Below are 27,759 nucleotides of genomic sequence, written 5' to 3' on the forward strand. Positions count from 1 at the left end.
ATAACATACAGGTGGACTCTGTACCCCACACAGGCTATACAGTCATGCACATTAATATAGTGCATGCCTTCATGCAGAAATCCCATTTTTTTACTGCATGGTTTATGAAACTGCTGCAGTCCGGCTCCAATCCCCGACAGGAGCTTGTCTTGAGATGAAGTTTAGTAAAAGTTTGGAGAAACAGTTTTCTGTCACTTCAGCTGTCAGAAGTTAAAGGGAATGGTGTGAAATTCAACTGTTTGCTTTACAATCTGTAGCTTAAGAGTAACTGTCCGCACAGACTTGTATACAGGATCAATACTTTACCACGGACTTAAACAATGACTACCTTTGTGCATTCACATGCTCATGTATGCTGTCACATGTCACACATGGATACACAAAGGATCAAAATGCTATTTTCCTCCCGCTTGTCTTGACTTTGCCCCTCCTGCTGACATTCTAGTTGCCCCTTACCACTGCCCCTGTCACGGGGAGTGTCTCTCTGAGGCTAAATGAATTTTTCCTCATACTTCAATAAATAATTATTATGCTTATAACACCAGAATCTCGCTTCCTGCACACACTAACTCTGTCCAGTTCCATTATATGTGTTTTTTTTTGTGGGGAAAAAATGAAAAGCTATTCCAACATCCCTTAAATATCATTTTAGTAAAACATACAGGAATGAGATCAAACGAGGAATCAGTTGTTCTGCTTAATCCTTTCTGTCCTTTATTGATAGTTTGACAGTAGAGTGACAGTAAACCAGTGGAGAGAAAGGGGGGTGGCATGTGGTAAAAGTGTCCACCTGAATCCAATATCACACTAATGGGTCACATATACGCTCCATCACTTAGTTCATGTAACAGACTGCAGTACTGCCGCACACTTAAACAATTTGACAACTTAAAGTAATGCTTTTACAAGCAAATGTACAGCAAGTGAAGCCATGAAAGAGAATATACCACGAAAAACATACAAACCAAATAAAAACAAACAAACTTTAGTGAAACCATAGAAAATTAAGTTAAGATTAAAACCATAATTGAGGCATTTAGCTTTCATTATCATGCACTGTATCTTAAAATAAAGGCAAAGTTGAAAGAAGATTGAGTCCCTTCCTAGAAATGTGACAATAAGGTTTGCAACACTGCATCTCCACAGTGATCGTAGCTGAACGTTTGTTAAAGAAAAGGGAGCTAAAATACAAAGAAAAAATGTCAACAACAAAGAAGAAAAAAAAAAAGAATCCCAATATGAAACTACAATCACCGTCAACATCCAGGTCTGTCAACGTGGACGAGGCCGAAGCTTTTCTGAGGCACAGGGCTGCGAGGGAAACAGGAAGCTGTAAACTCCAGCTCCATGGGAACATGAAGACTACAACCAGCCGGCAAGGCATCCGCCTCTGAGGGAGGAGGCTCCTGGATGGGAGACAGGGATTGGTAAGCGGGGAGTGTCAAGTCAAATTAGGAAAACAATATCTGTTTACACTGCAATAACAGTAAAGACTGAGGCCATACAATTCACTGGTAGATTTAGGAGAGGGCGGGAACAGTTTCCACTTTGTTTTAGGAGAAAGTTAAATTACAGAATACAGTATTCTTAGTCATCGTATCTTTAAGGTTTTCTAAAAGCACATTTTGTCATTGAATTTGGTCACTAGTCCAAACGTTCCTCTTTAAAATCCTGCCCCTGTGGTTGAATGACACATAAATGTCTTTAAACATTGTGTCCTGCTTTTTTTTTTACTGTAACCTTGATTTACATTTACTTCGGCATTCAGTAAGCCTGTCTTACTTCTCATGACAGTGACCTTTACTGCTTGTGACTCTTTGAATCTTTTGTTTGGCTCTTGTTATCAAACTGCCTCAGTTAGATTAAGTTAAATAACTAAAGAAGTCTTTTTAAATTGATGAAATAGAGAAATATTTACAACCTTATTAACCAGGGTGAAAATAGTCTTCAATTGAAGTCTTCAAGCTTGGTTTTTAACAATTTTATATCAAAAGCAATCCAAATTTAAAGAGCAGCTCGGTTCACCCCGTCTCAACCTTCAACAGCACAAATGTTGGTTTTAATACAAATTAGACCTCCATCATTTACTGAAACATACATCTACTCAGTGACACAAGGTTAATGAATGATCTAATGACTTTTTTTTAACAGGTACAGTTTTGTGAAAAAATACATGGAATCAACAAACGAAGAATCATTTTCATATTCTTTTTGTAATTCATATTCACAAGACACAACATCAAACTCGATTGACTGATCAAATGTCAAACTCTACAAAGCCGTGTTCCTTTGAATTATCTAACCTGCTCAATCAGATATATTCATGTCTTCTAATGTTTTTTTTGATACCCAATACATCCATGTTGAGGTTAAAATGAACATTTTGTTCTTCTGAAATAAGCAAGGTGTTAAAAGGTTGCCAATCCTATAAGTGTAATAACACTGGGATTGTAAGAGTCACTGCAAACTCAATCTGAAGGAACCACAGTGCAGCAGAAACTGCTGAAATTGTTTCTGTAAATGTTTTAATGTCTCTTGTATTTGTAATAACAAACCAAACTTTTGACATCTATTCTTCTTCATTTTTTCTTCATGAAGCAAATGATATGAGGGAGTATTGGATAGCTGAGGTGTTGATGATAGTGTTCTCGTGCAGCATTAAGGATGCTGGTCACAGCCGGGCAAGAGGCCAGCTCGATCCCCGGCGCACAGCGTAGCAATCCTCACTTGGAGCTTGGCTTGCAGTGCCTGGCCTCCTGTCTGTAAATGTGTTAAACCTGCTTTCACTCACCCTGAATTTGTATAAATAATGTATATACATTTATCCACGGACTCTAACAAGTGCAGCCCCAGGTGAAAATACTCAGAAATGCATGCTATGCGCATCCCCGAAGGTGGACATCAGCTCCAAACCGACCAACTCAAAAGATAACCACACAGAGAGCAGGAAAAAAAAAAGAAAAACACAAATGAATAACTTGCCAAAAGCAACATAAACACACACACAGTTTCTTTTTTTTTTTTTACACACACACACACACACATACAAATGCAGTGCTGTCAGTTTCTTAGCAAGTTTTCCTTTCCGTCACACAAACAGCCTGAAGTTGTGTCTGCCAGTGTTATGTGTGAAGCTTTTAAACTCTGGAACCACATCACTCGTGTTTACCGAGATGTGCTTGTATGTTTCCCTGCATTGTCAAAGCACAGTCAAAGAGAAAGAGATTGAGGGCACAAGAAAAAACAAAAGCATTTGGAAGTGTTCCAAGATTGAAGAAAAAGGTGCAACTGAACACGGGAATAGGCTGAATGGTATTCAGTCCAGTGTCAGGCAGGACCGGAGGCTCAGGAGGTCTGAGAAAAGCATAACCATTTTCTATGTAATGAACACCCACCCAGCGCCACACGGTGGTAAAACTGGTGGAATAATCAACAAGGGTAACCTAACGTTTGAACACAACACACTTACTGTATATGCAATTTAAATTCTTCCTTATTTAGAACGTTCTACAAGCGACCACCATAAGTTTAAATAAAAAGGACTTGATTCTTGTTTACTGTGTCATTCTACGTCATCAAGTTGACCGTAGGCTACTTTTTCTTTTTTTATTCTCACAGCTCTGTATTTTTTTAATGCTAAACCAAGAAGTTCCCTCAAAATAAAAAGACCTTCCAAGCTAATTAATTGAAACATTATCGCATAAAAGCGCACCACCAGAACGAGCACTGCCACTGCTGAGAAAACTCCATTTGAACGCAGTTATGCAATAAGCACTGACCATCTTCCTATTGTTCATTATTGAGTGACCATGAGTTATTACTGGAACTGTAGCTCAGTTCTGGGAAGTTCAGACAAAGCTATTTTTAGTTACTGCCATTCATCATAAATCAACGTGAGAGCATTGGCAGTTATTGCTTGGTGTTGGTCCTGATTTAAAAAAGGAAGCAGTGATGAAAAATTAACTGTAACTGGCGTTTTATTTAGATTCTGCCTTGTATATCACCGTACTCTCTGTTAATGGTTGTCTGAAATGAATTCATCTCATAAACAATGGGAAGAAAGCATTTATTTATGAATAAAATGGTTTACTCATCCGTTTTTTGAGGGGTAAAACTGGTGGAGGCTCACAAGTGAAGAACAAGGAAGCTAGAGAGAAACAGCACAAATCTTCAGAGAGGCAATTAGTCAACTTTCTAATCACTTATACCAAACAGCAACTGGGGGACCCATTGTTTGGCGGCCTGATGGACAAACTTTAAAAATGTAAAGATCAAATTAATAGGCTAGCATTGTTAATGGGAACACTCACTATTGTAATGCAAAAGCCTCACTGTGGCATGCAAAGCAAATACACTACGGTTTGGAGATGGAATGGTTCGAAGGCCGCTGCCGTTTCATTTCAAAGCATGCATTATACATCATTGTGCATAAAGAGAAAGCCTACAGCATTATGATGTTTTTTTTCCACGATGATTATCCTTTATTAGTCATTAAAAAGAGAGCGAGAGAGAGAGAAAAAATACAACTTTTAAGCACCTGAACCTCGCTGCCAGCATTCCATTAATTGCCTGCACAATGGGGAGAGCCTTTGGAGATTTTTCAATTTAAAAAAATGAGGAGCGTTCATTCAGTCGTGCTCATGTTATACCAGCACTTAAATCCTACACAGCTCACATAAAAAAGGACTCAAGGTTGCATCCGATTGAAAGCCTCCAACTACAGCCACTTCAGAAATCCATTTAGCAAGCGGGGGGTTAGAACATCTAATTCAAACAGAGTCGCCCTGTTAAAACGGTTGCGCCAATGTCTTTTAAAAACACATACAAACACACACACACACACACACACACACTTTCAGGCACACACGTTTCTCCTCTGTTTGTTTGGCTCCATTGTAGGGAAGATGAACCTGGCACATACTGTAGAGAGATGACACAAAGAATTAATCTTGCCAGACCTCAGCCAAGTGGCGAAGGTGAACGCTTGACTGCACGTGAAATCTTGACCTTTGCTTCGACAGTGTCAAAAAGAGAGCTCTACGGGAACGTCAAAGAAAGAGGAGCGTCTGTAATAACATGACAACCTTAATGTCACAATCCCGGTAAACACTATATTTTTACAAGAACAGAATATTATATTTTTGGAAGTAGAGACAATATGAAAAAAAAACGATTCAATTACAGCAAGAAGCGGAGGGAAAATCTAGTAGCTACATGCAGGGCGGTGTATTGGCATGAATCTGTTGATTCGATACGTGTCATGACACAGTCGTTACGATTCCATATATTTCGAAATATTACGATATATATTGCGATTTTGTCATAGTATAAAGACCACATCGCATATGCTACATGTAAAATCTGAGCAGAAGAAAGAAAGCAATGCCGTCAAAATAGTAGGATCTGCATTTAAATGTTTCACAGTCCCTGCAACATCTAACATTTTAGATGTTTTCTGATTTCTTTCCAGATTTCTGTCCCCAGATGTCAGGTAATTACTCACAAGTTATGGTGTGAGCAGATTTGTGTCCCGACGATGTCATTAATACAGTGTAGACATACAGTACAACGTTGTTTTTTTGTGTTTTCTGTGCTGTGTTCTTCCTCCTGTGTTCATGTACTGTATTTCCCAGCCACTAACCCGTTTGCCTGCCTAATCACATCATTCCCTTCACCTGAGCTTCTCTGCCCATCTCTTCACCTGCACTTCGCACTCTCGTCGGAGTTCTGCCTCGCCCGCACCGAGCCTTGATTTAAAGTTGTTTCTCCAAGTTACTATCGCCTGTCGTCTCCTGCGTTTGATTCCACCTGCGTCACTCTTTGTTCCAACTGCTCACATACAAGGATCTATTTAGCTATTCATCTGCAGAAATAAATTGAAGTGAGAGTACATACACATACTTAATGATGCCTTTTGTGCAAACATTAACGAGCTGAGAGACATGCCCGGTGTCAAACAAAAGGCGGCAAATGATTTGGCCAACACTGCTTTTACTGAAGACTGAATGCTTTCCATCAAGGCCCTGTGAAATTTCAACCAGATGCCTGAGGAGGTGATGCACAGTATTTGAAAACACACCAATTGCAGACTAATGTAAGAGTTCTCGGTGGACTGTCTTCACTCCCAAACTGGCTTTAAAATCAGTGTTTGTTTGCAATCATAAGCACTTTTTGTTTTTGTCTACTGCAAAGTGCCACATAAATGTTTCAAAACAAAGAAAGAAGTACATCTGCATCATAAATCAAATACTGTATATCCTTGAATGTACTGCATTCCATACCTATGACAAAAGCAAAACATTCAGCCTCAATTAAGTGTGTGTCAATGTGTGTCTCTGCTAATGTGTACATGTGTGTGTCCACAGATGGATGTAAGTATTTGTGCATGTGTCTCTACACATACATCTGCCGGTCTGTTGGTGAGATCAATATCAAAACCCTTCAGAGGACTGAATCAAGCAGTTAGAAACCTTCCTTTCTTCTTTCCCTCCCTCCATACCTCCTTTCTTTCCTTCTCTGTTTCAGAGCGTCACAGACAATTGCTGGCAGGCCTTCAGATGCAAACAGCTGTTCTCAGATTGTCACTGTGATGGGAAACTGATTATTTAGTCTGCTGTCCCTCCTCTGGGACAGCAACAGTTTCTGTAAGCTACTGAGGACTCTTGAGAGGCTGGGTCCTTTGCCAGAGGCAGCAATAACACTGTAATAGTGGTTCCTATAAATGAACATCACAGACTTAAACATAGCGGTGAAAAAGGAGAGTGTGAGCCCCAGGAAAGACCTTTTGGGAACATAACGTCAGCATCTGTTTGGAGCTGTGGCTTTGCCTCAGAGAGGCCAAGAGTTAAGTGTAACAGGGAAAAGACTGTCTCTCATCACCTGGAGTTCTAAGTTTGCCGAGCTGGTGTTGATCAAGCTATACCTGACAAGGCCTGGATCCGCTCCACTGAATCACTAATTTTCACCTCTATTAAATCAATAATGTTAACATTTGACTGTTGCCATCCTGTGCATTCTGGTCTGGGAGCTAACAGGAACAATGTGTGTGTGTACAGGCTTTGTTTTGGCTGGACCTCTGTTGTATATCATTAAAAGGCCTGGTGCTAGTTGCTGAGGCAGCTGCAACCCACACCACAAGACCACGGCCCAGTCCTAAAAGGCAGTGTATATTTGTACTCTATGAATACCATCTTACTGCCAGGTATAAAATAAGTGGGTACGGTACAGGGAGAGACGAACACTATCTGCTGGGTTAAACAATAAAACCCCTGGTCAGAGACAGACAAAATAATGCACATAATAAAGCTGGAAAATAAAACGCAATCTAATAATCTCCTGATAAGTAAAGGTTATAAATTCTGCGTTATCCATTCTGTAACTATTTTCCCACAAGATCAGAATTGGTGAAAAAATGACAGCGATAGAGAAAACAGAGAATACAAATGTTCTGTGTCTAATCAAGGTTCTACTGACAATAACCAACAACAAATTTAGCAAATTTCCAAATACAACTCTAGGAAAAAAAAACACACAATAGATGGAACAGCATTGTTGAATTGACCTCCAGCACCCAATGCAAGATTGACAGCAAGTGGGCAGTCTTCTGGTCGAGCTCATGTTAACTGGCATTTGACAAGTTCTCTCTCTGGGAGAGTGTACCAGAGCCTAACAGTGCATATCAAGCTCAGAGTCTAATGTGAGGTGAGTGATGTAAGGTGAGGGGAGGCTGTGTGAAGCCTGAGGCTGCACACCAAAGCACAGGGCAGCGATCGGATCAATACTGGCTCAGCCACGGTGGAACAAGGTTGGGGTTGTAGGCAGCAAAGACACGCTTCTATTTTGCCTTCATCATGCATTTTCTTTAGTGGTTTACGTTAAAGATAACATGTATAATCAATTACTAAGTAATTGTTAGGTATAAATTAACCAAATGATGACTGGATAGCAAAAGGGGCGTAAATTGTGTGTGAGTGTGTGTGTGTGTGTGTGTGTGGTAGGGGGGATTCCACAATTGCTCAAACCAAACCCATCTTCCTAGTCTTGCATTTATTTTGCATCTTGCACTGTTGCGAAGCTATCACGTCGCCAAAATCTGTCCACATGACACACACATACACAGACTGACAAAGTGAAAACAATACCAGTAACTCACTGTCCGATGTGATGAAATGGAGGTGAATTAAAGCCTGTTCTTTGCGTCACCACTAAGAATGCACGGGTCAGGGTTTTTTAATACCCACACCCACCCTGCCCATTATGAGAGCCGATCCACACCACCCAACCAGCAGAAATATGCCTAAATCAACCACAAGCTGCAACTTTGTGCATCATAGTGGCACAATTGTCAGGACTGAGCGCTGTGGCGCTTGCTGTGTGTGTGTGTGTGTGTTTGAGTGAGAGAGAGTGACAGAAGAGATGTTGGACTGTTGCATCAAAAGCTTCTGTAAGTTAGTAATAACTAACGCGATAACCCGGCTGACCGAACCAGTGATATTTTAGAATAAGCTTACCCGAACCCGTCAGACCTGCGGGTTGTGGATCGACCTCACATCACTAGTCACCACCTAATATGTGGACATTATTCAACCATTCAACTCTGAAACCACTTTCAACAAAGCGAAAAAAGTAAGCGCACAAGTAAAGTAATAAAGCACCTGCAACCGACAGTAGAATTGTTGCCTTGTAATACCAAGCAGTTGTATCTGACCAATATTTTCATCTTGTCGGTGGGAGGACAGACACACCCAGTACAGCCAAATCAGAAACAGACATCCACAACTGATATAAATGTCAGTTGGAATTTGTAAAAACTCATAAATAATGGATGCACCAAGTAGGCTGGGGAGCATCTTCAATGAGCCCAGAGTGCCGAGCACGCTTTCTCATCTCCAGACCGAGGAGCCATCTTAATGACTGTGCCCGGAGACCTGGGGGTCTCCATCAGCCCCCCCCCCCCCCCACACACACATTTCCCCCAACCAAACCATCGGACCCCCCTCGTCAAACCCGTCCATGCTCCCTCCCGCCACATATCGTACAGAGGGGAACACGAGCTCTTAAATTAAACATTCACAGCACTGCTGCCTGTTTTAGGCAAATCAGCAGAAAATGAAACACACAGGGCGCCTCAGGAAGATCCATATGTGTGCAATTGAGACGTATTTTTCGGGAGAGTGGTGGGGTCTCTTAAGCCTTGCGGAGAGCAGAAAACGCAAATAATGTCATATCTCCTTTTTTTGTGTTTTGTGGATAAAAGAGGCTGCTCTCCAATGTTACCCATTTTGGATGTTGGAAGAAAGAGTGAAAGAAGAGTTTATCGTTGCCCATGCATTTCTTTCCATGCGTTGCAAGGGAGGGACGGAGGAAGATAAAGATGAGTTTGTGATTATTTCTATTAGTGGCGGAGAGAAGAACTAGAGAAGTAGAGGGATAGCTATTTCGTTCAAAATAATGTCACTGGGCTCCACGGCATCCTGCATCATCAGGTCACCTCTGGGGAAGGATAAGAGTGGAAGAGGTAGCGACCACTATCCCCCTCTCCTGACCTGAATTCAGACAGGCAAACAGGAAATTGCCTACAGGAAGGAAGTCATATTTTTCACAGCTGTGCCCTGGACGTGGCGACATTGTGTGCGAGCTGCATTATCAATATACGTCTGATGTCTGCAATGAGCCATTCAGTACAACACCAAACTTGTAAGAATGACAAGGCAGGCAGAGTGAGGCTGGTGTTTTTGTTGTAAATGAAAACGGTGGTCATTGTCTTTTCCTGTCGCCATTAAAAAGGCCTTTTCCTGCACCAGCTACAGATAAACCTTTGTGTCTCTTTGTTTTTGCTCTTGGATGGAGATCAAAGCACCAGGTCCAGACTCGGGGCTTGTGATCTGTCAGGGTGCAGGGATTTATATGGCACTTGCATCCTACGATACTCATCACATCTGCAAGTCACAGCGATAAATCAGATTGGCAGGCTGCACGGCATTACATATAGTATATATGCTGTGGCCAAAAGGCAACAGATTTGACTTTTGAAGAAAAAAGGGTTTTTCTTTAATATTGTTAAAAGATTTTTTCCAGATACAGTTGCTCTAGACGGGGTCTCAGGACTCTTCTTTCTGTTATTGATGAGATATTTCATTCATCAGTGCAATACCGTAGAGACGTACGCACAGGAACACGCACACTTTTTACACGTACAGATGAAGAGGCCTGATCAATTTCTCTGTCAGCCAAAAAGGGTGGTTAAACTGGGCTGAGAGGTGGAGGCTGTGGATGGTGGGGGAGGCGGCCCAGGGCCCTATAGGAAGTGATTTAATGTCCAAAAAGACATGCACTTGTTTTTGCTCTGTCTCTTTCCTGTTGTGTTCTGATAGGGACTTCCTCTCCCCAGTGGGGATGGATACGGGTGTCATCCGTCCATCCATCCCACCCACCCCCACCCACACGGAAATATCGTTCTGCTGCCACACCATTCCTGAGAAAAAGCTCATCAAACTCTTTGGAAGTCAGCGCAAATAGTGTTTATGTTACATCTGTAAGCTGGGCAGGCGGGGTGGACACTTTGGACAGTTAAGCGGTTTCAAAAGGTGCAATCTTAAGATCATGAAAATGACAACAACCAGAGAAGTAAAAGAGTCAAGAGGTGAGAGGCCAAGAGGAAGGAGACATAACATTCATGTTTGTAACTTCATGCACACTGACATCCCCAACCATTTGTATCTGCGTGTGTGTGTGTGTGTGTGTGTGTGAGCGTATGAGCAATAACCTGCGTATGCACTATGTATGGGCCTGGAGAGCCAGAGGCCTCAACCCCAGCAATGGTAACACCAGGATGATCTCTTCCTGTCTGCCTCAGTATCTCTGAGACCAACTCCCTTCCTTTCCGTTAAAACACACATAGTTACAAGCACACACACACGTTTGTGTTACCATACTTCTGGGCATCTCCTCTTGAAGATTCTTGATTCTCTCTCTCTCTCTATCCCTTAGCCTTACCCAACCCTTAACCTTGTTCTAACTCTAATGACCTCTCTTGGTACAAATTATGAAATCCAATACAAACACCACAAACGTAACCTACTGTCAAGGTGATTTTAATGCCTTAAAGAAACAGTATCAACACAAAAATGTTAAGCTTTACAAAGGTAGTATTATTTTAGTATTCATTAGTTATTTTTCCACTCCCTGTAACTTGCTTGTTTCGTGCCCTAAAAAGGTAAATCTGTCATTTGCACACTTTCCTTATCAGTGGTAACAGTGGGCATCTCACCCAGAAATGATGGATAAACAACCAATCACGTAAGTTCCAACGTTCTATGTCCACTAAGGAATTTGATTGAAACATACGGATATTCAACAATAAATACTAATTAACATTCAAAAGGATAAAAGTTGACTTGAAAACATTCCTATGGATAAAAATGAAAACAAAGTGATGTTTGACAAAAAATTCAAAATAAATAAAGAATCCAGTGATATAATTCATTACTATCCTCATCCTTACTATCATCTTTTGTTACAGTCTGTCATAGATTCGGTTGGACTAGAAACAGATTGTGTGGGTGTGTAAACCAGTGAGCAAAGCACCCTATGCCACAAAGCTTATTTGCTCTCTTCTCTGTTGAGAGATTTAATGCTGACTATCACACACACACACACACACACACGCACACACAAACACAATGACCCGCCCGCCAACCTCCTCTCTCGCTCATTCACCCCATCAACCAACACACTTATACACTGTCACTGTTTCATGTGCGCGCACACACACACACACACAGATGCGTATGTGCGCACATATTCACCTACAGATGGAGGAAATAAGCTCAGCGCTGCCTGTGTCTGCTGAGGATGTGAGGTGCAGTGATGGCACATTAACGATAGGACCCATGACAGCAGTACGCATCGGCCTCACTGAACAAAGCAGGCAGCCAGTTTCTAATTCAATGAGGATTGTTTCTGTGAAACAATGGCTCTCGACCCCACTGAGGGTTAAGAAAGGGTGAGAAAGGTGAGTTTGTCAGTGGTTGCTGGCCGACGTGTTTCTGTTTTAAGCTGCGGATGATCCCGTGGGTTTGATCGGGGCGTGGATGAGAAATGTCGCTGTTGTGCGCCAACATCCGCTGTTGTTCAGGTAACTAACAAAAAGACTGACAATGAGTGGGCTGGAAGGGAAATACTGCCAGGCATGCTCATTATGGTACTATAAAGACTATTTTTGAGGCAGTGACTCATATACTGCATGTTTATATTTTAGCACATAATTTTTTGGGGCCATTCTTATCCAGAACATCCTAACCATGTAGAAAGGAAGAGTTTCACTTATAATCCACCCATAATCAATTAGAAGACAAATAGCTAGCAGCATATACTAAACAACATGGAAGTATCAGCTGGACCCAAGTCTTCGCTATATCATAGATCATACCATAAGGCAAATTAATTCACCATTCAATATTTACAAATTAAAAAAAATGTTTTTTAAAGACCAGATAACTCCACATTGTAGTAAAATGTAATGCTGGAGTTAAATTTGTGGAATTTTATGGAGGTAAATTCAAGGGAAAAGGGGAACAACTAATTTATAAATTAAACTATCATTACTTTTGCTATAAGAAAGGTAGACACAATAATTGTATAATCCAATAGAATTTAGTTCGGTAATATGTGACACACACTATAATAATGATGATTCTATATATTTATTTCTCCTTCATCCACACATATATACACTAGTTATGGGGCAAAGCTATGTAGCCTATGTGTGTGTGTGTGTGTGTACGTTTTCACTCTAGCATTTGCATTCCTCGCAGTCCATTTGGTCTATGCTAATGGAGTCTGCTCATGCAGAGCAGCAGGTCTTAATGAAAAACCTTTGGCTGGTGATCAGTGCTATTGATCAGCCTGAGCCCCAGCTTTAAGCAGGGCTAATTGATCAATCACCACTGGTTGCTTCGGATTAATGGAACATGACTGGTGCTCCCCCCCAAGACATACCCACCTCTCATGAAGAGGCATGAGTTAGTGTATGCGTGTATGTGAGTGTGTGTGATATAAACAACAGATTGTGCATATGTTTATGTGGATATTGGAGTATGTGAGTGAGCAGGAGTGGAAAAAGTACTAGATTATATTCTCTGTGAAAGGCATTTTACCATAATACACCAAATCTCTTTGTAACAGAGCTCTGGAGTGGCCATAGAGATACAATATATATATATATATATATACTGTATATACCGAGGCCTTAATTTACTACGTTGTGTGAACAAGATGATAATTAAATTAAATTGTTCCCACGTTTTGGTTGAAGGACTTTTTGGAATGGTAACTCTTCCAGTGGCGTGACCAGATTGCAGTCATGGTGGGCACTGCCAAGTGCATGTGGAGCATGCCAAACGCACTTTTGGTAATTTCCTGGCCAGCTCACTAGTAAGTGTGAATCCTCACTGGATAGCAGATTTTTCCTTTCTCATAGTTTTTCTACCATTACTTGGTTGAAAGTCATTGTATCTCCCAACAGGGTTAACAACACCATGTTTAAAGTCAGCCTGCATGCACAGCCCAACATTGTTACATTGGTAGCGAGCGCATCATGTTAATGGTATGCTGAGTGCCGTCTCTCAGCTCCGCGAACACTGTGTGTGTAAGGTCCGCCCTTCGAGAAACACAGAGATCAGAGGAGAGGAGAGAAACAAACGCAACCAACGGTAAATGACAGCAAAACCCAATAAAGAGCTGATGGTTTCAAAACCAAACTCCCGATGATATTCTGTCACTGCAGAAATGCAGAGTCGATCACCTCTGCATCTTAGGATCGAGAAATGTCCACACCTCTACTCACTTGCACCTGGGCGGGATCAGAAAGGAGGTGCTATAATAGGTGGGTGCATTAGACGCTGGACAATCATGGCTTATCACATTCATTACTTTCACCTTCTTCAATCACAGAGCTCTGCACGTCATGACGCACTGACAGTTTTGATCCCGAACAATCTCTCTCACATCATGTTGCTCACCGCCAGCCACACATGTACCTGTAGGCTATTATAAAATAAAAATGTGGAGCTGCAGCCAGCCAGCCTCGTTTAAAAAAAGATGACATGCAGGTGAAAGACTGGCAGGAACAGACGGTCATGAGGGAGTAATAAGCGGAGTGAGGTGTTTTAAGTGATACACAATTTTCCCCCTACATGCCTGTTGATGTGCAGAAGAATCTGTGTAGCATAATGAATCAAATCGACGGTTTGATGTGCACATGAGCACGGGGATTCTGTATTTATTTTACAACAGTCTGATGCTGGTTTTACAGAATGTAACCAGCAGATCTGCCGTGCGTAATTGCTGTTTGACAAAATGCAACATTACTCCAGTTAGAGACCCCAGCGGGATGCGCTGTGCTGGCTCTATGTATATACACTTATCTTGTGCGTACAAAAAAACAAAGCATGGGAACTGAATTAAATTGAAGCCATGAATTACTATCTTGTGCGCACGAATTAATCAAAACACGGGAAAGATTTAATTAAATAGAGGGAACAAATTATATCTTGTGTGCACAAATTAGCAAATGTTGGCCTAAATATGTATATTTGTTCTCTCTATGGCGAATCCCGGGGTCTGTACTCTGGTGCTTACTAAAGAGAAGGGCATTTTTCCTTCATGGGGAATATAATACTTCATCGAACATTTACTGAAATGAAAGTAGAATTGTTGTTTTTTATAATGTAATGTACACGTTTACAAAAAGCTTTTCAGTTACCATATCAAAGCATTTGTCATGAATAACTTTTCACCCACGTATGTGAATGTGTGTGGGTCTTTTAATGGTTTCAATATGCTTTACAAGTTACAAAATGTTTTAAAATATTGGAGATGTTTTGGAAGGTAATTTTACAGCTTTTTCGTGGGTTGTAGAGTGAGCCTGAGAGAAGAAGAAGTGGTAGGGCTCTCTTCGGGTTTTTGATAAACTGATACGATGGAAATGCTGGCCACAGGTGGAGAACCATGTTTTATTGTTTGTCCAGAAATCTTTCCATTGTGGTATGGGAGAGTTTAACAGTCTGTAAAAAAATAGAATATAACCTCACCTTGGTTTAAAGATCTGCTAACCTATCCAGGAAAATTAGTCTGGATTTCTACGCAGAGCGTTTGAGTCACATGCTCTAGCCTAAATGCTGTTCTAGAGAATTTTCCACATTGGCAGGAATATGATACAGATATAATAGGTTTTTGACATGAACAATTATTAAATGCATGTGTATTTTACGTGTCTTGCTGCTGGTCCCATAGCTGGCAGACATGACACCGGCAGTCCTCCTGCCAGGAAGGACTGAAGCACACAGGCCAAAACAGGAAGCCCCAACAACACCCCCATCACACACACACACACACACACACACACACACACACACACACACACACACACACACACACACACACACACACACACACATTCATACAGTAACCCTCCCATTGAATGACTGACAGGCTGGCTGGCCAGTGGTGGTTCCATGGAGAATTTGTGTGTGTTTGAGGAGGGTGGATTGAAGGTTCCAGCTGGCCTGTCATGGGACTCCCAATCGCGTGTGAATAGTACTCAGAGGGAGCTATGGCTAGCAGGTCCAACACTGAAACACTCAACAGGCTGGAAAGGTCAACTGGGGTGATTTCAGCATGGCAAAATCAGGAATATGTCTTACGCAACAGATCACAAGAGCCTGTGGATGCTTTGGAAAATGTGTGGTCGATTGAAAACTGTTACGTTTCTAATTTGGATTTTAAAAAGTGAAAAAATAATAGATTATGTTATATTATGAGAACAAGATAAAAAAAAGACATATCTTCTATAGTGTTTGGTTTTACTGTCATTACTTCCCCCTTGCTTCCAAATCCTAATATTTGGAAAACTACTAAAAATGACTAAGTAATTAATAAATTCATTACAGTACATTTCTGAAACGTTAAGCACCCTAGAGACTTTATGAACCATCCTGAGCGAAGAACAAATGCCATTTTTATTTTAAACCACAACATGGTGCCACTGCATTGCTCACAGTTCAGTGATCAGGGGGCCGAAACAGCATAATGCTTTTATTCTGATACCACAATATAAGACTGATCATAAACAACGTACTATTTGACTTTCCCAACATTGCAGCAGGTGAAAAGCTGAAGTATATCAACTTTGCTTAAGGCACAACAACAATCTCACATAATGAATCAAATCACTCATAAAACGCAGCTATAAACAACCACAACCCGCCCTAAAACCTAATATTTGATTGCGACTGGACAGCGCAACCTGTCAAGAGAAAGTCTCAAATGGCAACAGCAAGCCAGTACTCCTGTCTGTGCTGAAACCAGAGGACCGCCCCGATAACAGACGCACACCTCCCATCATTTAGCTAACCTTGACCAACTAACCAGCCACACATAAACACTCACACCCTCTTATCCTTTGACTGACTCGCACACTTTTTGGAATGAGACCGCACTTCCACTCAATAACCTCTGGTGTGAACTTAATTGTGTATACTCTGGTATTGAGTTTCGGACCATTGCCTGGGTCCCGTAGCGCTCAAAGAGAAACAGGCGTTGTGAACTTGACAATGAGAGAGAGAGAGAGAGAGAGAGAGACGGAGCAGCAGACACGGACCACCCAACGGCTGCGAAGAAGAAAAACAAAGCTGGGTGGAGAGCAGAGTCAGCTTCGATCACATTGGAGGCAGGACAGTTGGACATTGTTGTGTGGTAGCAGTCCTCCAAGGGTGAAAGAGGCGGAGAGACGGAGAAAGTGGAAAGCTGAAAAAGTAATCTGATCTTTTAGTCTGTATTTAGTAGCACAATCTGCTGTTTTGTTTTCGATAATGCCTCTTTAAATGTATAATAATTGGTTATTGAGACTTCTTTTTCTTAATGTGGCTGAAATGATGACCCAGTTGTGTGATCCTTTCCTGTGTTATCAAGGGGGTGGATGTACACATGAGCAGTCGTGTCCTCCGTCTTGAACACTGCTGTTTTATATTTCAGACATTTATCCCACGTTCGCTTAGAATTCTGATCTCAAGACTTCTTATTCCAGGATATACAAAATAAAAACTGCGCTTTGATTCAGAATTCCTAAATGAGATTGAATTGAGTTTTATGTTGTGATTATCTGGACATAGCTGATCAAACAATTAACACTATACACATATTAACAATTAACTACAGATGTCTATCTTTTTCCAACATTGTACACACCCTGATGAACAATTAATGTAACTACTAAATGCTGAAAAAACAACAACACTGCACTGGAGGGTTCAAGAAGTGGGCTTATGGCTGGCTTTGAATCACTCGATCAACTGGAAAAGCCTCAGAAGGTAAAGTGACCTCACCTCCTTTCAGAATAACCATGTGCCCTTTATCAAGGTACTTAACCTCTTAGTGTATGATTCAAAAGCACAAAGGATGCTCAGTTCACTCTCTTCTAGGTAAACAAAGGCTAATGCAATATGTTCTCAAATAAAATGTATAAAGTGCTCTCTCTTATTTAATAAAACAGTTATTTCAGCAACGTCCTACAATATGAAGGTCATACATTATCAGAATTACTCTTGATATCTTCTCTTTTTTTATAATGTCTGATACAAAACACTTAAATAAAAGTAACTTAACTTAATGAGAGTAACTTGTTAAAGGATATATTAAGGTGATGTTGTTCCTATGTTGACCACCAGGGGGACGAGATATGCAGAGAGTGATCAGGGAGTTTGAGTCTAGGATTTGTTTTCAGTGGAAAGACAAGTCAGTCAAGCATTGGTAAGTGTGTGTGTGTGTGTGTGTGTGTGTGTGTGTGTGTGTGTGTGTGTGTGTGTGTGTTTGATAGAGAAATAAAGGAACATCTTCTAAGCCCTGGAAATAGTTTTGTTTTACATAAGAGATTGTTTGGAACAACATATATATATATATATATTTTTTTAAAGCAATTACTTCACAAACTAAATTATGTCAATACTATTTTTTTTATTCAACAATATGAAATTTAAATGAAATAAAGATGTGGCCTATTGAAAATAAGACTAAAAGGACTTTTCTGAGTGAGTAGTGCAGCATTTCTTTTAATTAATTACCTTTCTAATGAATACATTTCTATACAGCCACATGATTTTTGTTTTACGTTTTTTTAAGTAAGTTACTCATGCACAGCATTACAAGTGGAGAAATGAATTGAATCAAACTGATCTGCACTAACTGAGTGAGAGGACTAACAGACCTGCTGCTGTTGAATGTGTTAACCCAACACAGCCCATGACTTCAGTCTGTTTTTGTCATATGGTCAAAGATCAAATGCTGCCGTTGACTCCCTAAACTGCCCTGTTACCCAAAGCTCAACATCCCACTAAAGTGACTGATCCCCCCTGCTGTGTGGATGTGTGTGTAAGGAGTCAGTTACCTTTCTATGCAGATGAGTGCCTTTGGAGGTTTGGCTCAAGGAATTTTCTGGTCTCTCTGGAACACAAGGAATGGACAGCTGACCTGAAGACAGACATACATACGCACACACAACAGACACGCCCACACACACACACACACACACACACACACACACACACACACACACACACACACACACACATACACACAGTTAGGTCTGCCAACAGTGTTCAGCTCCACTGAAAAAGTAACTGAATACACACACATGCACAAGCAATAAGTCATGTTCCAATGAATAATAACATATAAAAGACTATTATTTACATATTTGAAGTCAATGAGACATGTCAGAATTGCATGCATATTTTACTACTCTAATATTTCCCCTGAAAAATCCTAACATTGTGGGTGTGATTTTTCTTTTTCATATTTGTACTGAATAATGATAGAGAAGCCATCGAAAAGCAACATTCAACAGAGGCTAGATGTGGTCTTGCTGATTATTTGCTATATGCCCCCAAACACGTGCACTTGAACCAGAGCATCAATTAAATGCAATAATTGCTCATATTCTTTTGTAATTGTGTCATCTAGAAATGGACCACACCACTGCAATCAGTAAAAAAGTACGAGAGGGAGGGAGGGTTTTTAGCAATTTAACTACTTTCGAGTCATTCCTCATCATTTGTCATTGAAGCGTTGAGTAAAAATGAAGAGTTCTCTTCCAAAATTATTCATTCAGGACCTTGAATTACATTACGCTTATTATTTAATATGGCAAGATATGAATATAGATGGTATAAAATGGCAAAAATGGAGCAAAACTGTAAATAACTGACAACACAAAGGTATTTCAGGATGTATTTGAACCATGAGTGAAGTTAAAATAGAATAAAAATGATCCAAAGATTTCTCCCCTTTATGCGACCTGTAAGATGCATTCATTTCAACCAATTAGAGAGGGAAACAAGACAGATTTATAAAGGATGGAATTATAAATTGGAGCCAATTAAAGCAGAAAACGAAGAAGGCAAGACAAGCGTGGCTAATGATACCATATTCATCAACTTCTGACATTCTTTTTACATTTCAGGCACTTAGCTGATGCTCTGATCTGGGTCGTCTTACAATGACTGAGCAGGATCTGTAAGGGTTGTTCAAGGACTCCATGTGTCCAGGGCCAGATGACTGCTGACGGTCACCAGGGTGAGTTTAGATTCTGGCTAGCTGGCTGAGTAACATTTGCACCCTAACTAGGACATTTACTGCAGCTAATTCCTTAGATATTGTTCGTCCTCCCACCTTAGCATGAGTCAGTTTCTCATGTTTCTAGGGTTGAATGACAAGGAGCATATTACTTGTAATAAAGTGAGGAAGAATAGGAGGTTTAAAACATAAGCAGCATTAAAACTGCTGACTGTAGGATGTCCTGATCTGTCTGACACAGCTTCCTAATGTCCAATTTGCAAAGGCTTTGATTGGGTTGATTGCTTTCCCAACCAGAGGAATCACCCACAACAGCAGTGTTTCCCAAACTATTTTTCCGGGGATATCTATTAATCATGAGAGGAGCGAATTTGTGAACATTCCTGATCATTTTTACTGCCATTTCCACATCACATTATACTATATTGAATGGATAAACCAGCCATTTTGAAGAGATACACGTGTTATTAAAATAACTTTATGAATGAGACAAATAAAGTCTTTAATCTATTTGATTATTTTGGCAACACGAATAAAATCTCCTGCGACCCACTTGTGGGTCCCGACCCCAGTCTTTGGGAATGGAACTGCGCTAGCGCGACACCAGACCAACATCAATTGGTTAATGACTCAGAGTTTGGGAACCATGCAAAATGTGGGCCATTTTTACATGTCAGGGTGAAAAAAAACTTGGTCTTTACATTATTCATGTCCACAGCAGTCCAACAATCTGTATGTTAAACCTGAAAGTTACACAGATAGATATATGGACACAATCTCAGTAGGTATATCATTGTCACAAACCCATCCGCCCCATCTGTCTGTCTACCTGCCTGTCTCTCTCCTCTCGTTCACGGCCTGTCACGACTGCTCTCCAACAGGCCTCCTGTGTCTGGATTAATCTCTCTGGTTGACTGCTGATCTGAAGGTGGGTCGGTCGCCATCCACCAACACCAAAACTAATTTCACTGTGTCACTGCATGACATCCCCGCCCACCATCCCCGCCGACACTCACACATGCACGCACGCTGCAAAATATCTTCATCTGTCTCCGTCTCATCTACATGGAAGAGGGCAGGAGGGCGGTTGACTAGTCCGAAGGACAAAGGTCAGCGCATTGAAGGAGTTCATCATTCTGAGGTGTCAGAGCCGCTCTTTAGGAGAGCAGATGAAGGGGTGAGGATGAGAGGGAGTATCAGAGAAAGAGGGGGTGTGGGGGGGCTGTTTTATATTTGTCCAGTTATTGGTTTTAAGCCAAAAGTTCGTCATGGCCTACGGAGTTGTCTGGCATCCACTTTGTGCGAATCAATCATTAAACTGGGTTTCACTATCACTTGTTGTCTTTGATTGCATCTTAATTATGAGAAACTACACATACAGACATATCTACGAATGGTCATTTGGTGGCTAAAAACACACCAGAGGGTTTATTGAAACACCAGAAGCCGGTGCTCAAACACACACACACACACACATACTTGGTCATTCAGAAATGATCACACAATGCATCCACTACACGTCTGGCATGAGGTAAACAGCTTTTAATAGCATCAAACCCACTGCAGTTTGTTTGGTACCATCTGTCCAGTCCATTGTGTTTCTCTGCTGTGGCTCTTTGGAAGCCCATTAGGTGACAGCTGATGTATGGGCTCTTACAAAGCCCCCAGCAAGGCCCTCGGGATCCTGCCATACTGTTTTCTCCCCGTATACTATCTATTTCTTCTGTTTTGTCTTTGTTCTTTTGTTTGTCCCTTTTCTGCTTCACTCAGTGTTTTCCAGTGGCGTAATGTCAGTTTAGTAGCGGTAGGAGTGTTGAAGGGGCATGTTGAGGATCAGCGCCAAAAGTAGGGCTTATCAATTGTGTTTTTTTTTGCGGCTAGGCTAAGGTAATGTATTCTTGCACTTTTCCACTAGCTTGTGGTTGAATGTGACCAAGTTAATGCAATGGCGTCACACAAATGCAGCCATTGTGTAAGTTGGTTGCTATAATACTATTGTATTGTGATTTCATCCAATCTCTAAAAGTGGAACACATGTACAATGTCACAGCACTTTACAGCCATAAGAAGATACAGCGACAAGTCCGTAAACTGATACCTAGTAACATAAAATACAGACAATTTTGCATTAAAAGAGTTTTCTTAAGTAGAAATGCCGGACAGTGAAAAAGTGTTGACCACTAATTCCAGGGTTAATTCAGGACAGTGGTATGATACAGTGAGCGCTATTGTAAAACAGGAATAACATAATTTAAACTTCTACAATACCCTTACCGGCCTACATCACGCAAACCATAGTGTGAGCACCACTTACACATTCCTCCGCTCAATTCAGAATGTTTTCTTGTTTATAAAAAAAAATAGCCGTGAATGTAAGAAGGTTCCTTGAGAGGTTGAGGGGTACACTGGAGTTGAGGGGGGGGGGTGAAAGCTGGGTTCAGGAAGTTTTCACTCCTTTCTTCCCAGGGTGCCCCTGGCCTTTCCAACTTCCAGTCAAAGGCTGAAAGAAGCCAGATGCAGGCAGGATAATCACCACCTAATAAGAGGCTATATTGAAAGCAGGCTGGCGCTCATACACTACAAGCTTGAAAGGCATGTGCACACTAATACACACTGACCACACGTACAGACGAGACATATGCACACACATAGTCAGGGCAGGTGTAATTATGGTGCGTTATGACACACTTCAGAAAGAAGCGATCGCTTGCAATCTGTACACATGTGGACAAGCATGTGTACAAAAAACATCACACTCACATATAAACACACAGGCCAGATCCTTTTTCCTTCTTCTGACTTTAGTCCTCTACCGCCATCCTAGAAAAATGTTAGCACATGGCAAAAGATATGAATAATTTTGTGATATACCAATTATCAATTTAGCGAGACAGAACAGGATCCCCTCTGGTTTTGTGTATGGTTGGTGTCTGTTTTTGGTGTGACCCTATGGAATAATATGAGGCGAAGCATAGAAACTGTAGTCCTACCCACACTCTTAAGAAAAGCGACAGAATTTCTTTGGGATTCTAAATGTTGCAGACAAGGTTGACCCCAAAAAAAACGTATTGACGGAGAACTCTCTATAAATGGCTCATGAGCCCACAGTTTTTGACTTGTGATATACAATGTCTTTTTTTGGCCCTCATTAAGTGTTAAAAGTTGTTTTTTGCTTCCTGAGTATCTTGGAGCAACTTCTGATGAGTATGTTGGCAGTGCAAAAAAAAAACGAGACAAAATCTGCTGACCACCAGTCTTACATTTCATCAGAGAAAAATGGCTCAACATCAACCGGCGTTGGTGGACTTCAGCCCAAACTGAAATCAGCACCATTAAAAAAAAAAAAAGTGTGGCACTACTGTGCTCCACTGTTCCATGAGTATTACAGCAGTGAACATATGTTTTCATCATGTGTCACTACAGGTTTTTTGGACACTAACAGGCTGATTTTGGCTGCACCCTTTCACACTCATGCAGGTTGATACATTTAGCGGTGCATTTACGAACACTGACTATGTAAATGAGCACAGCTGCAGTGTACAACATTTGAGAGTGCTGCTGCTAACACAAAATACTTTTATTTGCCTTGCTTTAAGGCAGCCGTTCCCTTAATTGTGTGATGCAGAACGGTACCACTCTGTGTATAATATTTAAGCAAATAAAAGACTGCAAAGGCAACAGGTAATGTTGCACAGACACTGCTTAAGTTTTCAATATTTGTGTACTTTGTTCAGTCGAGTGATAGAAAATGTAGCACTGTGATAGTATGTGGACTTTACCTTCCCTCTCTTGTATGAATAGTTGCTTAATTTCATTTGCACATCTCTTGGTTTTATCTTCCTAATACTCCTTCTTTGGAGTTTTGGCTTGTATGCTAAATGATTATTAGCTTTAGTTCTTTCTTTGTCTGCAAAGACATGTGAAACGCAAAGAAGTGCTTGCAACATCAGCCTTCTCTAGTTACATTTTCCTGCCCAGTGATGTTTTTTTTCAATCATCATCATTTTCGGTGGTCTTAAAAAACACACTGAAGTGGAATAACAGAAAAGCAGCAAATACACAAACGCACTGTATGTCTCCGTGACAAAAAAAGTATATGCAAACACATGCAAGCCACGATTGTAACACACACCAAAAATATCCCTCGCTACAAACATATGTGCAATCCATCCATCCTCTCGCACACAACACGACCATTAGTCCAAACGTACACATCCCCCCTGTGGAACAGCACACCCAGTGTCCTGCTCTAACACCATCAGCAGCATCAAAAGGAGAATCTATATCCTCCCGTCTGTCTTTTTTTCATTTGAGTGACTATGTGGAACAGCAGCAGCAGCAGCAGCTGCAGCCTCTCTCTCTCCCTGCTTGTGCTCAGCCGGTAGCGGCAGTAGGTTTAGTAGGCGAGGCAGATTTATGGCGGTGGAGGTGACCTCTGGGGCCGTAACACGGTGATGGGTGAGTGGCTCTCAACAGTAAGCTACTGGCACTTGACAAAGTGCCCGAAGCAGAATGAATTTACTTCTCTTTTCCTCAATCATCAAGCAGCCACTGCCCTGACCCCCATCCTGACTGCTATAACAAGATCTCCCATCTCACAAGGGCCTGAAAAATTTACTGTCACATCTACTTTTCAATGAGCTCAAGTGAGCACTTCTTTCACCTTCAACGGAGCAGTTGCCGGTGTGGAGGAGGGCTAACCTGCCCCAGTATGTGTTTGTGTGTGTGTTCGATGTGGGGTGGTGTGTGTGAGAGAGAGGGAGATACGTTGGTCCGCTGGCTTGCTCCTTCACCAACCCAAACTATTTGTCTCACACCCACAGACCTTCACACACACACACAAAAGCTGTAATATAGTATTTGCAAACAACATCACAGAATGAGAACCTATTGCAATCTTTCAAACACAAAGACATACAAATATTGTATCTTTGCACACACTCAACAACAATCTCCCCCTTCTCTCATACCCTCGCTGAGACACACACACACACACACACACACACACACACACACATACAAGGAGAAAATGAGGTTGCCAGGCAGGGACAGAAAGGGCACTGCTATACGGATGTCAGTAGACACCTCTACCATTTATATTAGAAGTCAATCTACCTTATCACATCCCTTACACATACACACACACCAGGCATTATGAAGTCTGTGTGTTTGCCAGCTTTCATCAGCTTGATGGCAGCAGAGTTGGACTTAATGACCCTGATATTTATTTTATATGCAGACGATAAATCTTGGTGCACACACATTCAAATTTCACCTTTCTTGCACTCATGCTGTTGAGGTGAAATCACAATGGAGCAAAGTAGATCAGATAAGATATACATTAGTAAATTAGATATACATTAGTAAATTAGATATACATTAGCAGTTTATTGCTAAAGTTTTGAGCAATACAAAACAAGAAACCTGCATTACTTTAATTAAATCTAATTAATATATTTTTAATCTTTTGTTACATATCATTAAAAAATTTAAAAAGCAAGCAACAGAGAGGAGGGGGTAAAGGAAGAGAAGTGAAAGGAGAAGTGAAAGAATAACTTACGGATAAATGGTGTCTGTGGAAGATAGCAAGTGCATTGGAGGAAAAACTAACTTTGACTTCAGGAAAGTAGAGCTAGACATCCAGATATATGGCCATTTAAGAGTAGACTATGTCTGAAAGTCCAAGAGAAAAATGACGTACACGTTCACATCATGATTTTGGTCTGTGCATAATTTTAACCTATAATAGTCTTTTTGCTTTTAATTTCTTAGCTACAAAAAAAACACAGTCATAGTTGATATTAAATCTTATCTTTTGTCACAACAAGCTGACACACTGAAAAATCTATGGAGAAGGCTCCACTTGTTTAAATGGTTACTGCATCAAATTGCCCATGCATAAAACGGTTACAGTCCCAATCAATACCTTGTAAATTAGATAAAGTAAGTTGGTTATGCCAGCATTTCATTTCGGCTACTTCACTCTTTACATTGGCATGACTAATTCAACCTCTTTTCTTTTATGAGCCGCTCTCTTGTCCACCCTCGCCCACTGGGATAATGTTATCATGATGATCCAATAAAAATCAATGATTAAACATGTGTAATTTTCCAGAGACGATGTATTAAAATTTATTGTCTCGCTCTCTCTCTGGTGAGCCATCACATCAGCCCTGGAGCGATCGACACTCTGCGGGTTACAACTGAAAGTAAAGGAGGGCATTAGAAGCTATTCAATAAGCCACTGTAAAATTGATCAGGCTATAAAAGCTGCTACTCGCCTGCTCCCCACCCACTCCAAACAGGGGAATGTGGCTGTGGAGGAGTAGAGTGAGTGACGGGGAGTATGGAAAAAGGACAGAGAGGGAGAGAGAGAGAGATGAAGCAAAGAGAGAGAGAGAGAAAAGAAAAAGGAAAGGGGAAGAAAGAGAGAGACTGAAGCTGAAAGTAAAGAGAAGTTTTAAGGAGCAGAAAGAGAGAAATTATAAAAGGGAGACAACAGGCAGAGCGTTTGCAACAAACAAGATAAAACAGAAAAAGAGGGGAGCTGTGATTTCTTTCCTGACACAGCACTCAGTGTAAAGTCATTTCGTAGTTAAACAGTGGGATTTGCCATATTAAACTACCATTAAACCATTACACGTATAACTCACCGGTCACTATATAAGGTATTCTGCAGAACACACCCACACACGCCCTAACACTCCACGACATACAGTTTCCTGTCTTCTTTTTCCAATTCCATCATTTATATATAGTTATAGGGTAAACCAAACAGAGAATATTCTATTACTTTATACCAGCTCCATATAAATACACCTGCATCGTGGGTAATAGGGCCCCCTAGAGGCCTTATCAACTTGACTTCAGAGATGCCACAGCTCTGGTGGGATTGTATCAGAAACCTTACATTACTAAATGAGTGTCTTTTTTAAATAAAGTCAGACATTTTATCCAACTGAATGTAAAATATCTGCTTTTTCTGCTGACTATCAAAGCCTGTGATGCACTAGTAAAATTTGAACACTGTCAGTGGAATATTCATGGCCCATCCACATCTGGATTGCCACACCCAACGTGACACACATGTTTGGCACTATAACAGATTCTGTTACTGAAAACATAGTGCCAAGGTGTGATGGGGCAACTGTGACAGTTCATCGCAAACTAGTGGCAATGAAATCAAAGGAGAAAGTTGATCTCTACAGAGATAATTTTCATCTCATCAACCTCTCCCACCCACCCACCCAAGAAAAATGTAAATGATGAAGGCCAATTTTGGTCAACACCGTAGGTCCGTAAAACAGTGACAACAACTCTCCAAAACTGGGGGAAATACTAGATGAACACCCTTGGAGATGTATTGGTTGATAACCTGTATATAGACAGTATGCCACTTGAGCCTTTCTACTGCCGTCTTAAAAAATAAAAATATTTCAAGGAATAAGAAAATTCCAGTAGCGAAGAGCGGTGCTGTCGGCTGAATCAGTGGCAGTAGCTCGGCAAACTGCGTTTTTCTTTTAACTTTCAATTCTCCTAAGCATCCGTGCTTCACAGCCCCTTGGGCTATTGCCTTTCTCAATCTGTCCCTGGAGAGGCAGGAGTTATGGTCCTTGTCGATTGAGGAGAAAGGGATGTTATTCCCCTGTCACCCCCTGGTCGCGCCGCCATCCTCCCTGCCCTGATCTACGGCCTGACTCCCCCCCCTTACCCCATTCCTCCCTCCCTCTTCCCCACTTTGCTTCGTCGTAAGCTGCCGGCTATGTCGTTGCCATGGGCTGTTGAGATGAGGACGATGAAAAAATGTTCTAGGGGGGTGGTGGGGATGCTGATATTGGTTTAGAGGTGCTGTTGGCAGCTGCACGATGTTAGTAGTGGGGAATGCTTTAGTTCTGAGTTAAGACACTAGCAGGAAAATTGCTGTGTGTGTGTGTGTGTGTGTGTGTGTGTGTGTGTGTGTGTGTGTGTGTGTATGAAAATGCACAGATTGACAAAGTTTGCTAAATTTGTGATTTAGGCTGATGTGCTGCTTTATACAAGGCACATGTACTAAGATAGATTGTAGTGTCCTCTCTTTGCTGGAGAAAGTGGGATGACGTGGGGCGGCGGGGGGAGTGGTAAACTGTGAGA

At 41.2% G+C, this 27,759-nt stretch overlaps 1 protein-coding gene across 1 annotated transcript in view; it reads right to left on the reverse strand.

The window, feature by feature from the left end:
• Positions 1–687: 687 nt before the first annotated feature.
• LOC306694526 (adhesion G protein-coupled receptor D2) overlaps positions 688–27,759 on the reverse strand; it is an 85,188-nt gene continuing 58,116 nt past the window's right edge. Inside the window, exons 24-25 of the mRNA XM_079157425.1 lie at positions 18,443–18,525; positions 688–1,406 (exon numbers count right to left, since the gene is read on the reverse strand). Coding sequence (XP_079013551.1) covers positions 1,257–1,406; positions 18,443–18,525 — 233 coding nt within the window. The 3' untranslated portion in view covers positions 688–1,256. The remainder of the gene's footprint in view (positions 1,407–18,442; positions 18,526–27,759) is intronic.

Source organism: Pholis gunnellus (genome assembly GCF_910591455.1).
Source record: "Pholis gunnellus genome assembly, chromosome: 4".
Taxonomy (NCBI): Eukaryota; Metazoa; Chordata; class Actinopteri; order Perciformes; family Pholidae; genus Pholis; species Pholis gunnellus.